The 13,838-nt window shown below is 41.8% G+C and overlaps 1 protein-coding gene across 9 annotated transcripts in view; it reads right to left on the bottom strand.

Annotated features, from left to right (window-relative positions):
• RYR3 (ryanodine receptor 3) overlaps positions 1-13,838 on the bottom strand; it is a 563,725-nt gene that overhangs the window by 256,241 nt on the left and 293,646 nt on the right. For all 9 annotated transcript variants that reach the window (XM_016927886.4, XM_016927893.4, XM_016927892.4 and 6 more), the window contains exons 17-18: positions 9,874-10,007; positions 8,082-8,323 (exon numbers count right to left, since the gene is read on the bottom strand). In XM_016927886.4, coding sequence (XP_016783375.2) covers positions 8,082-8,323; positions 9,874-10,007 — 376 coding nt within the window. The remainder of the gene's footprint in view (positions 1-8,081; positions 8,324-9,873; positions 10,008-13,838) is intronic.

Raw genomic sequence — 13,838 nt, 5'->3', positions numbered from 1 at the left:
CTGGGACTACAGGTGCCCGCCACCACGCCTGCCTAACTTTTTGTATTTTTAGTAGAGATGGGGTTTCACCGTGTTAGCCAGGATGGTCTCGATCTCCTGACCTCGTGATCCGCCTGCCTTGGCCTCCCAAAGTGCTGGGATTACAGGCGTGAGCCACCGCGCCCGGCCCCACACACACACTTTTTATTCAAACTGGGGTATAGTAGGTTTTTGTAGCTTGTTCTACTAATTATATCTCAAACATTTTATTGTATAATACAATATTCATTAGAAATTTAATTTTAATGGCTGTATAGTATGCTATGAAAAGGTAATATAAAAAAATCCCCACCTGATGGATATGAGTTATTTACAAATTCTGTACATGTATCTTTGCTATGTAATATTTATAATCCCAGTTTAGAACGATTTAATGTTTTCTGTGGTTACTGCTAGTCTAGTTCAGGTTGAGCATCCTTAATCTAAAAATCCAAAATGTGAAATGCTCTAGAATCTGAAACATTTTGAGCACTGACATGATGGCACAAGTGGGGAACTTCATACTCAACCACATGTGATGGGTCACCGTCAAAAAAGTCAAAATTTTGTTTCATGCACAAAATTATTAAAAATTTTGTATAAAATTACCTTCAGGCTTTGTATTTACGAAACATAAAGGAATTTTGTGTTTAGAGTTGAGTCCCATTTCCAAGGTATCTTATTATACATATGCAAATATTCCCAAACCCAAAAAATCTAAAACCTGAAACACTTTTGGTCCTAAGAACTTCGAATAAGGGATACTCAACCTATAACAGATTCTAAACTAAGTGGTGAATTTTTAAATGGTGAAATCACTGTGCTCTTTTTAATTAATAAAAAAGATTAGGTAGCTCCCTCTAATTAATTTGGGTAATTGACAAAGCCATATTGCATTCCCTCCCACTCTTCCACAGGCAGTAATGAGGCTCTCCTACGTGCCAGATACTACACCTGGGACTGGGGATCAAAGACAGAAGACCCAACTCATGCTCTTAAGAAGCCCATAGTCTGGTGGGAAATGGACATTTAAATACAAAATAATAACGATAAATATTGGAATGAAGGTACGTATGTGTTGCCTTCTAGAGGGAGAGGAAGATGCCTGGGAATCTGTCTGGGAGCATGGGACAAGTTGAGACTTGGAGAATATAAAGGTCTCTAGAGAAATGAAAGGAAAGAGCAAGAGGAGTGTCTAACATAGTTGCAGAATGGCTGGAGTTTGGTAAGGCTGGAAGCTGAGGGTTAATGAAGGCTGGATGAGGGAGATATGGTGGGGCAATAAAGCCGGACAGGAGCATCCAGCTTGGACCACCTGCACAGCAAGAGTGCTGCTACACATAATGTACTCAATGCATATTGGCAAATAGTCTGGAGTGGCCTTAGACTCTGTTTTTATAACTTTAATACCTTGCTTCACCACTGAGAAAGAGGAACAACTTCCTCATTGAAGCACCTATAGGTAAAATTATTTAAAAACAAAACAAAACTGAGCCAAAGTTGAAGAGTGTGTAGGTTTGACATCTTTCACATTTCTCCATTTGAGGACACTGAGTACTCTTAGCTCATTGTATGGAGTTTAGATACCCAAGGTTCTAGGATCTTTTCTTCCTCCTGTTCAAGTCCTTGTTATGAAAAAAATCTATATATTAAAATTCAGCAAAGCTTGCAGTAATTGTCTCACTTTTAAGATTTATTTTACCATTAAAAACAATTTTTTTTCATTAGTTTAACTTCTGGAAAATATCACTGTAGTTACTTCAACTTTTTTTTGAGACAGAGTTTTACTCTGTCACCCAGGCTGGAGTACAATGGCACGATCTCGGCTCACTGCAACCTCTGCCTCCTGGGTTCAAGTGATCCTTTCACTGCAGCCCCCCAAGTAACTGGGACTACAGGTGCACGCCACTGCCCAGATAATTTTTGTATTTTCAGTAGAGATAGGATTTTACCCTGTTGGCTAGGCTGGTCTTGAACTCCTGGCTTCAACTGATCCTCCCACCTCGGCCTCCCAAAGTGCTGGGATTACAGGTTTTCACCTCGTTGGCTAGGCTGGTCTTGAACTCCTGGCCTCAACTGATCCTCCCATCTCAGCCTCCCAAAGTGCTGGGATTACAGGTTTGAGCTACCACACCCAGCCTACTTGAACAAATTCTAAGAAATATTTGTGAACTGAGGAAGACCAGGAAATAATTGAAATGCTATGCTGGACAATTGTCTTTAAACATATTCAGATCCTTGCTGGATAAAAATACAAATTCCAAGGTTCTTTAATGTTCTAAGAATCATACAAACTGGGACAAAACTGCCAAAGTTGAATCGTGACTCCAGTGTCCTCTCTCACGTCCTCTGAGGGTTCACTGTTGGCTTCTATACTGGCCTGAGGCTCGGCCACTGAAGACAAAGAACAGCTTTCATGGGGGATGCTCTTCATCTGCAGCAGGGCTTTCATACCAACAGGAGCTGAGCTCTGAACTTTATTTAGCCATAGCTGCCATATGCCCTCCAGAGGAAATATGGCTGGGAGAATTTCCCCCGTCTGGCTTATTCTTTCCATTGAAAATAACCACCAGGAGGAGCAATTATGCCCATGTGGTGAAAGACACTGTCTTTTCCCACCTTTTCTCTAAGAGACTGGGCTCAACGTAGAAGTTTCCTTTGGAACACTTGCTAAGAAAAGTTATAAGCAAATTGAATCCATAGGCTGGGCCTATTTTTAAAGCTTGTACAGTAGAGAACAGAGTTGGGACTAATATTATCTAGAAATGAAAGGGTAACTGTTGATAATCACTGGATATGAAGGATATACTTAGCAAGTGCTTAGAGCAATGTCACGGGAAGACTATTTGGATAAGAGAGCCCATTTCATATCATATTCACACTGTAAAAGGTCATCTGATGACGTACACCTCACTTTAAAATGTGAGTAGTATGAAGAGTTTGAAATAGGAAAATGATGGAATGGTGGCATTGCTTTTGCATAGTGTGTTTTATAAATCTTCTCACATGCAGAGAAAGTAATCTCCACCCCTGTGAGGGCTTTCATGGCTTAATAATCATTTAGGAAGGGTCTTGTATTCCACATTTAGACAAGATGCAAATCCTTTTGACTGAGCTGCAGTGAGATAGCAAAGGGAGGTTGGAGGGGCCTTGGAATCACACAGGACTGAGTTCAAATCCCAAGCCCTTACCTGCTGCATGAACCAGGACCTATGATTTTACTAGAAGCTCAACTTCCCCATCTGTAAAATGGGCACAGTGGTACCCACAGGGATGCTGTAAAGAGAGTTATTTGTAAGGTACCATTATTATCCTTTTCACTTTAATGAAGTAAATAAATGATGTCCTGTGTACCACTTAAGAGGCAGTTTATCGTAGTGGTCAAGGGGTTTCTGGAACCAGACTGCCTGGGCTCTAGTTCTGGCTCTGTCACTTAATGTGTGACCTTGGGCAAGTAACTTACCTTTGTGGACTCAAGTTACCTAATCTGTCAAACAGGAATAACGTCTACCTCATAAGACTGCTATGAGTTTTGAATCAATTAATTTACATAGAGCGATAGAAGAGTGCCTCACACACTGTAACCCACAACAAGTGCTATTTGTTTGTGTTTTTTTCAACTCCAGGAACCTTAATTATTAGGCTAACAGTAGAAAAGTTCGCCAGGACACTGTAGGAATATTATACCTTTTATAATATTAGAAAAAAATAACAATATGGGAAATTATAGCATTGAGGGCTGAATCCAAAAAGTGATTTAAAATCTACTTTCTTTATTCAAAGACAGTACTGAAAAACATGCACATTTTAAAGTATGTTTAATGTATTTGACCCTTTTAGAACAACCAGCAGAAATGTGACACTATGGAATGAAAAATCAAACTTGTTTCAGAGAGCTTTTCTAAGAGCAGCCTCAAGTGCTTTTTATGATATTAGGAACTCTGAATAATTCTAGAGACCATCCACTGCAAGAGGCCAGTGGTTCTTATCTCTGCCAGTCTCAAGAGGAAAAACCGTCCCCTGGTTTGGAGGCTCAGGCCCACCTGAAGTGCCCAGGAAGCTTGGAAAGGCCATTCCAAACCCGATAATACGATTTTTTTTAAAGGCCACTTAATTAGATGCTGCATATCTTCAATTAACCTCAGGGTGTATTATTGCAGAATTTAGTCCCTTCTGATGAGTAACGAGGCAACTGGAAACAGCGATGCTCAGCACTTGCACAGGTCCAGGCACTGCAGAGTTTGGCATTATAACACAAGCACAAATATTTAGCCATTTGGAATGACAGGGGATCCAAAGACAGAAAAGCGCTGTTCTTCTGCAGCTACTCCTCGGATCTCGTCCACATAGGACTGGGGTTGGAAAGGTCTGAGTCACAGTGGGCTGTGTTTTATAAACAAATACCCTGGAACTCATCTTAGTTGGGAGACAGGTGAAGTCCCCTTGTGCAGATCTGACTGCAGAGGTAAATTATCTTGAGGAGTCAGTAGTCTTAATAAATCAGGAAACACAATTTTACTCCATTCATTCGCTTCCATACTACTCATCTCTTGGGATGGTCAATTCTTTTGCTTATTTCAATTCTGAGGAGGAAAAAGTGGTTAAAGGGAAGGGGAGATATGATTCCTCCTATGAAACTTCCCCCAGCCAGTAACATACTGTGTAGGCTGCTCTGAGCAGAATTCACTCCCAACTGCTATCCTGAAAGCCCCATTGAGTCTCCATCCAGAGAGGGAAAGTGAGACCATCACGAAAAAGAGCCATTCCTCCAAAGAGAAGATCACAGTGTCTGAGTTGACCCTGGACTCTGTAGGGAGGGCTAGACAGAGTTGAGGAGGCAGATGTTCCCACAGCTGACGCCTGAAAATGACTTCCCAGGCTTCCATGGCTAAAAAGGCCTATTAAGGCTGCTTCTCCCCTACACAGAGAAAAAGCTCATTCATACTTCCAGGATGTCACTTTGAGAATTCTTTTCTCATTCAGCACGGAACTGGGGTTCTTTATTCCCTTAGATATTCCTGGGGTAGCCCTAACTGGGCTATTCTCATGGTCTTGAGTGAAGTACCAAGGACTCTGGATTTGGTCTTTATAACTGCAGTGCAATTCATAGATGACGATGGAAGGTAGCTCATATTTACTGTGTATCTAATGTGTGTCAGGGACTTCATATTTCTTATTTAAATTTCATAAGAATCTTATAGTATCCTCATTTTATCAGAGGAAAACTGAGTCTCTGAGAGGTTAATTTGTCCAATATAAAAAAAAGAAACATTAAGTGGCAGAGCTAGGATTCAAACCCAGGCATAACTCCAAAGCTATGCTGTTTGTTCTTGACTTTCCATTGACAAAGTGTTAGAGGCACTGTAATTCTTTCCAACTACTGCAAAATCTATTGTACTTTAATAAGTATGTTAAAGACATACTTCAGTATGTTCAAGGCAGTGGCTTAATTTATGCACACAAATAACTTTAAAGGTAATGACCTGGGCATTTAAATCTCAAATAAAAGGAGAATAATTTATCACGACCACTTTCTAATATATCCCCCTATCTACCCACCATTCTCTCCTGTAGTAAGTTGGAGTGTTATTTCTGTTTCATTTCTTCATCAATTACCTTTTCATAAGATAGTCTGAAATTCATGGCTTCCCTGGTGGGGGACATCAACAGAAACTTTATTTCTTCAGCTGAAGAAATATTCCTGACATATTCCAATCCCTTCTGCAAGATATATGTTCCCTGTGTGCTCGTTGGAGAAGTCAGAACGATGCCCAGACCCAGGAAAGCTTTGGGTTTTGGTGAGAATGAAACATATAAAACTTGGAGACACTGGTTTCTCCATGTCTCATCAGATGCTGGAGACTGAGGGATGAAATCCCTTGAGTACACCTACATGCCAATATACCATCAAATGCGGGCCATTTCAGAGAGCCACAATCAGTTTTTGAAAAGCTGAGTCACCAGCCTTCTTCCCACTTCTCCAATCACAGGAGCCACTGCTAGTGATGTTCGGCATGAGCCTGGAGCACCCAGCTTCCTTGCCTTCAGAGGAGACAGGAGGGATGAGGGAGAGGATGGGGAACTGTACACTCCTGGAATGATACACAATTAAGACAGGATGTTCAGGTCCTGAAATGCACAGAGTAGCCCTCTATGGATGCACCATGAATGCGTTCTATGCCTCCTGACTCACTGATGTATTCATTCCTCAAATTTCTACAAAGGGATACAGGAATACAGTAAGTGCCCCATGCAGTGCTGTAAAGTCAGAAAAAGACTAAATTTTTTTCCTTTGAGAATGATTAGTTTCTCTTCGAAACAAGGGTCCAATTTGCTTCACCCCAGGGTCTGGGTATGCTTCATACTTCCTTAGCCAATCTCCATGCAGAGCCCTCTCAGGTGTAGCTGGGCTCCAGAGAACATTCTTGGGCTATGGTGGCAAGTTGGTGGGAGATAGGTAGCAGTCAGCAGGAGTGTGAAACAATTTTTTCAAGTCAGTCTTGTTAATTCCTTCACAGACTTAATCCTACCACATTCAGGAGCCGCAAAGGTGCATGAGCATAAGGATTCTTTCTTCTCAGATCATTTCTTCAGAGACAGTTTCCTGTGAACCTTATGATATCTGATGATAACCTAAGCTTAAGGTCACTACTTCATAGCCACAGACTCAGTGGCTCCGTGATAACACTATGAGAACAAAGGGAAGCTCCACGTTCCATGAAGAATTAGGGAAGGTTAAGTTGGGAGGATGAGAGCACAAGATAAGACTTTCCCTTCACATGACCCCATCATCCTGCCATTTTGAATCCACTTATGTCAGGACCACATTGTCCTCTGGGACACACAGAACATGAACGAAGGCTTTTTTTCATTCTTCCCCCATGGCAGTGATCCAGGATAAATAAGTATACAAATAAATGTTTACAGCATTCCTAAAAGTTTTAAAGTGTTGAAGCTGAATGCAACATGGCTCCTAAAATAACAACAACAAAAAAATCCATATGGACCAACTGAAAATGAAGACCAATGAAAAGAAGCATGCCATTGGGACCTGAGCTGACTTCATCATTGGCATCAGGCAATTAGGTTGTAACTAGAAAGCTAAGGGAAGGAAGAAAATGCGATAAGTTATGTAGCTACCAGTTACAGAAGAAAATATACAGGTTTGTCCTGTAGAGGTAAACTTTTCCTTTGTACTGGATTTGAGGAAGAATGTGTGTCATGGTTACTTATGTAACGGGCACACGGCACAATGCTTACGTAAGGGATTTCTATAAGGGACGCGACGGCTCCAATTGCAGTTTTGCAAAAGATACAGAAAATACACGCTTTGGACAACAGACAGGAGAGGTAGGGCTCTTCTTCTTGATGAAAGCCTGAGAGTTAATCTCGCGTTTTTCACCCAGGCAGAAGTCAAGACATTCCTCCACAGGCACGGGCCATGGACATGCTTGGGAAAAGCATCAATTATTTATCTAAAAAAAGGAAGCCCTGAATTCGTTTAAAAAGGTTAGCACCTATTGTGTGTTAGGCATGGATCCAGACATTTTATAAATTGTATTATGAAGCAACAGGCTGTGTTGACAAGATTATGGACTTGTAGTCAGGTCTGGATCCTTCCTAGTGTGACTTTGAATAAATTACTGAACCATCTTTATGCTTCTGTTTACACGTTTGTCACATGAGGTCAATATTTTCTACCTTAAGGGCTCCCTGTGAGGATAAAATAAGAGAAAAATGAGAAAGTATGTAACTCACTGCTCAGTGAATAAATGCTGAGTCTCTGTTCATATAATCCTAACGATTCCGTACAATAAGGCTCATACAGATACAATGAGCTTGAGAGAAGTGATCTGCACTAGACCATGTAGCTAGGAACTGTCTGAGTAATGGTATAAATGAGTCTTATTTTAATCTGATACTCTTTTCCACCTAACCGTTTAATTAATTGAGACTCTTGAGTCTGTATCATTTCAAATGGAAGTGGTCATTTCAGCTTGAATAATTTGAGCCTCCATCATTTCCAGTGAGATTATGAGCCAAAGCTTTAGCAAGGTACTCACCTGACCAAAGGTGAAGTCCATCAAAGCCATAGGAGTACAGGTCATCACCAACACCATTGCCTCCCCATCCTTCTCCACCTCCTGGGTATGGGGCATAGCCTGAAGAAGAGGCCCAGCCCACCCGCAGATGTGTGGGCTCTGCTGTTAGGAAGGGGTCCACCTGGTCGATAATCAGCTCGAAGTACCACTTCTTGTACTGGGCTGAGCCCTCCGCAACTCCCAGGAAGATGTTTGGCCGGATACTGAAATTAAACATGGGCAAGTGGCATCAACACACCCTTAAAAGCTGAGAAAGCAAGTTGAACCAGACCATAGGAGGCAACGGCCCATTTACACCTAGGACAAGAGCAATGCTGTGTATTTCATATTGCTCAAAAGATGGGAGGGATCTCTAAAAGCCAGGAGTCTGGGATCAGTCTGGGTAACAGAGACCCTGTTTCTACAAAAATTAGCTGGGTACGGTGGTGCACACCTATAGTCCAAGCTACTTGCGAGGGTGAGGTCAGAGAACTGCTCGAGCCTAGCAGTTCAAGGCTGCAGTGAGCCATGATTATGCCACTGCACTCCAGCCTGGGCAGCAGAGTGAGACCTTGTCTCCAAAAAAAAAAAAGACTAGAAAAAGCTTAGGACCCTCAACACTTGATCAAGTTCTTAGTGTGATGCAAGAGGACAACATTTTCATTACAAAACATAAAGGATGTTTCTTTTAATATTCCATTCAAGGCAACCAACGTTTACTGAGTGCCAACCATGGGCAACGATGCTGAAATGTTATACAGATTTGTACGATTACAAACCTTTGTTTTTTAAGTTAAAAAAAAATTTACTTGAATTCCATTTTTTGGTCAATTGGTATAAGCACCCTTATTTTCTGTATAGCAGCTTTGTTACCGAAGCATTATTAATAACACTGGTCTCTTAAAACCATTAAGAAGTCATTACTAGGCAACCTCATTAAGGGAAAGAGGTTTTAATGTATCCAGCAAAGTGGTTAAAAGCTTAAGATACACCACTTAGAGTTTTTATGTTAGGAATCATACTTTTAGAGACGAACTGTTCTTGGGCTGGAGCTATGCCCTATTTTGGGTAGGCAAAGAAAAACCAGGCTGGCACCATGAAGAAAGTAAGTCTGTTTGACAGCTCAGGTCTTTGGGCCACTCTGCACTTCAGAGGGAAGATTCTATTCTTGCCATTGTGGATTAGTGTGTAGGCCTAGGTAGAAAGTGGTTACAAAACCGCAGACCTGCCTAGTCCCAGTCCAGTGAGTTCACATGACTCACGTGCAGCCACATGCATGGACTAGCAAGCTAGGGGTCCTGCCTGGGACCCTGCTCTTCACCCTGATCCTCACAGACAGCAGTCAGATACATGGCCATGAGCCAGAGGATGCAAGAAGCCACAGTCTCACTTGGGACATCCATTCTATGAAAAGATTATAGAAAAAAAGTTGGTATATAAAAATAAATATGAATATATTATGAAGTTATAAGAGTTGCATTACTGTTTAAAAGAAAACATGGTAGGCCACCCCAGGTCAAATTCTTTAGCACTCAGATGCTACACATACTCTATCCTCAGCTACTTAAACAGAAAAGTTTGAGGAATTCTGCTAAAGGTGTTGGAGGCCCTAGTCATAGGAAATGCACATTTGCTTGGTCTTGTCTTATGTACTTGTACCACCATGGAAACAATGGGTGGGCAACTTTGGAGTTCAGATCAGCCCTCTTTTCCTGCCTGGGGACAAGACAGGCAGAACTATGCTTGACATTTGGAATGATGGTGGTGGCCTTACCTGGTTACATCGTTAATCAGTCGTGTCTGCAGGAGTAGGTTTCTCCGGGGCAGCAAGTTGTCACAGATCAGATTCTGGTTGGCTCTCACTGCAACCCCATTGCAGAGACAGAGGGAGCACAGGATATCCAGAACCTGCAGCAGGACACACCCACCAAACCTTAGGACCACCAGGAGGGCACAGCAGGCAGGACCACCACAATGCATGAGGGAAGGAGTCATGAAGGGTGGGGGCTAGGTGACGGGTGGAGAGCCAGCTCAGAGCCAAGGAAGCTTTGCCTCTTACCCAGAAGGAGCAAGTGATGCCTCAGAGCCTACTGCTTCTTGGGAAAATGAGTCTGGGCCTCTTTCTAGCCCCTCTGTTCTAGTCTTATGCCCCTTCCCTCCAAACTATGCACACCATCGGTGGCCATTGCTCTATTACAGTAAGTAAGAGGCTGTGCTCTGAAGACAGACTGTCTAAGACAATATCCTAGCTAGGCCAGGACTAAGGTGTGGCGAGGCATCTAGGGCACAAAATCCAGGCCCTGCTCACTGTCTGAGCTCTGAAAACACAGAGCAGAAGGATAAAAGGCCCTCTGTGGACTTCAAACTCAAGGAGCACACTCTCACCCAGCCCTGATGGTGCTTGGCACTGAGTATTAGTGGAGGTCTTAATAAAATTTTAAGGCCTTAAATAAAATATTACAGGTCTTAATAAAAAGGCACGTAAGATTCCCATTTGGCTAAGGTCTTGCATGTAGCAAGCTTGGGAATCTCTCGTAGGTGGGGTGATGGTAGGGCAGACTCCTGTTCTTCGGTCTTTTGCTGTGGTATCATCAAAACTCATGAAGATACCCTTTAATTTCTGGAGATTGGTATTCTAAATATTTTACCCGCTCTCCTTCTCCCATCTAGAAGGAGAACAAACTTTCAAGATCCCAGGTGGCCCATGAATCTAAGTCATTAAACTGCTTTTGCCCCTTGTTCCCACTTCCTAGGCAGCTGGAAAACAGTCTCTGTTTGCCTTGTCCTGCACGCTCACCTCTCCTCTGTCCTCTCCTTGCACTGTATCCTCTTTCATTCAGATTTTCTTTGTTCCTATCATGGCAAAGCGAACTGTGCTGGGCCAGTCAGGCTCTCTTCCTCCTGCTCTCCTTCACAGAGAGGAATGTGCAAACAGCAGCCGATAAATAACAGCCACGATATGGCAGGTTGCACCAACAGAGAGGCAGGCAGCCTCATTTCAGTCTCTCAGAGTGGCCACTGAAGACTCAATGCTTAGTGGGGTTTGATAGCTTCAAGGTGTTCATGGCATTTGTATCCATAATTCTCACAAACCAATTTTCTACTTGACTCCCTGAATGTCAGTTTTGTTCCAGATAAATACAAAGCACATTTACGGGACAAGCAGAAAAGAATCCCAAATGCAGTTTTATGGGGGACTCTTACCATTAGCACTCTATGAAAGACATCAACTGTGGAAACTTGAAATCCAGAGGCTAATTTCTCACCCTAAGAAAAGAGCCATAGATGGCCAGGAAATGAAATACTTTTCAGTCGGCCTATTACACATTTCATCTGTTTTGCCTTGGAGTGATGGCTGTGGGAGACTTGCTGTCACAGCCAGAGGGAAAGCAGGGCTTAATCCACATACAGTAGGAACAGCAAAGAGAAAAAGGCTCTGTAAAAAGCACACAGCCTAACAGAGCAGTGCATCATCTATAAATAAATGATGCCACTTAAAGAATCAGAGTTGACATTGTTTAGGTTTTGCTTTAGGAGACACTCCTTCAGGTAAAACTGGGGAATGGAGATAAACTTCCTTTTCTAAAATAGTTCAAATGGGTTTGTGAAAGGAAAATACCTTGGGCCCCCAAAATCACTAAGGAAAACTCAAGCTGGAAACTGCTTAGGACAAACCTGCCTCCCGTTCTATTCAGTCACTCCTCCGCTCACTGAGATAGATGCATATCTGATTTGCCTCCTTTGGAAAGGCTAATCAGAAACTCAGAAGAATGTAACCATTTGTATATCACCTATCTGTGACCTGGAAGTTCCCTGTCTGCTTCCAGTCTTCCTGTTTTGGCTTCAAGTTATCCTGCCTTTCCAGACTGAACCAGTGTACTTTTTATATATATTGAGTGATGTCTCCCTAAATGTCTAAAACCAAGCTGTGCTCGGACCACCTTAGGCACGTGTCGTCAGGATTTAATGAGGCTGTGTCACGAGCGTGTCCTCAACCTTGGCAAAATAAACTTTCTAAATTAACTAAGACCTGTCTCAGATTTTCTGGGTTCACATTTTGGTAACCACGGGGGGGATCCTGAGTGGAGGTGCCCCTGACCTTTGACGAATCTCCTATCGGTGCTTGGTACCAGCATGAGCTAACCTTATGGCTTAAACCAATAGGACAATTTGCTGAGGTCTGAGAGTACCCCCTCCAGAGAATCCCTAATATCCCAAAACTTCAGGTTGAGATCTAAAGTCTGTTTTGCTGTACAACTCCTTTTTTTTTTTGGAGACGGAGTCTCGCTCTGTCTCCCAGGCTGGAGTTCGGTGGCTCGATCTCTGCTCACTGCAAGCTCTGTCTCCTGGGTTCCCGCCATTCTCCTGCCTCAGCCTCCCAAGTAGCTGGGACTACAGGCACCCGCCACCACGCCTGGCTAATTTTTTTGTATTTTTTTAGTAGAGACAGGGTTTCACCGTGTTAGCCGGGATGGTCTCGATCTCCTACCTCGTGATCCACCCGCCTCAGCCTCCCAAAGTGCTGGGATTACAGGCGTGAGCCACCGTGCCCAGCCAACTCCTTTTTTTTTTTAGTTTTACTTGCTTCCAACAGGAAGGCAAGTTTTCCTGCTTCCATGATGATGGAAGGCAGGTAACTCCTTTATGGAGTTTGAGCTTGCTTCCAACAGGGAAGATGAGTTTTTTTTTTTTGTTCTGCTTCTAGGCTGGCAGACAGCAGTCTACAGCCTAAGACCCATCACTAGGTAAGAAACTGGTTTGGGATTCTGTCTTGCAAATTCCTTTTAAATGACTACAGTTAGCATTTAACAACCAGCTGGTGTTAATTTCTGCTTACACTTAGAGTGCTCAGAAATTGTACAATTTGTGTGATCGTTGTTAGTTTAGCAGCATTTTGTCCTAGCAGAAATACGGTAATAAGATTTAAAAAAAATTTTTTTTAAAGGAGCTCAATGGTTAAAAGTCAGCTTAATTAAAAGGCTAACATCCAAGATGCATGTGTGCATGTGTGCGTGTTTGTATATGAAAGGTCTTCATGTTTTTGGTTTTTTGTTTGTTTTTCTCTCCTAAGGCCTTGTCTTTTTTTTTTTTTTTTTTTTTGAGCAATTTTTTTTTCTTCTCAGTTAACTGAATTCCGTTTTCATCTGATTTTTTTTTTTTGTAATTAAAATAGTTATTGCAACAGAGGCTACTCTTGGGTTTTTAAGGAAGGTGTAGTTTAATTTTATGTTTAATTTGGCTCAAGAAAAATAACAGTGTCTCCCTCTAGCACCACCAGACTTTTTCTCTCTGTACTTTATGATGTAAATTTTGCTATTTGATTTTCACTTGAGTTGTTTCCCTTAATGTGCAAATTTAAGGCTATTTAGCTGACAATTGCCTAGGGCTGTGAAACAGGTTATCAAGAATCTGAAAGTCTAAGACAGGAAAAAAAAAAGTGGGGGAGGAGTCTTTATAAATCTATAAAATGTACTTCCACTGGCATGCCTCATAAGTTTTTATATGTATTTATTTTTTCCGTACAGAATGTTTTACTACTAACAATATATAAAAGAGCTCTAAATAATTGGCTTAAAAAATAAAAGCTCTTAAATTATATACTAAATAAGACTAAATAAATGCTTTTTAAAGTTCCTGTTTAGACCTTATTTTAAAGTTCCTATTTAAAGACTAAATAAAATGCTTTTTAAAGTTCCTGTAACTTAAGTAAAATCTTTTTTTTTTTTTTTGAGACAGAGT

The sequence above is a fragment of the Pan troglodytes genome, chromosome 16 (assembly GCF_028858775.2).
Source record: "Pan troglodytes isolate AG18354 chromosome 16, NHGRI_mPanTro3-v2.0_pri, whole genome shotgun sequence".
Classification (NCBI taxonomy): Eukaryota; Metazoa; Chordata; class Mammalia; order Primates; family Hominidae; genus Pan; species Pan troglodytes.
Note: the sequence above shows the minus strand (reverse complement) of the source record. Positions and strands in the feature narration are given on the sequence as shown.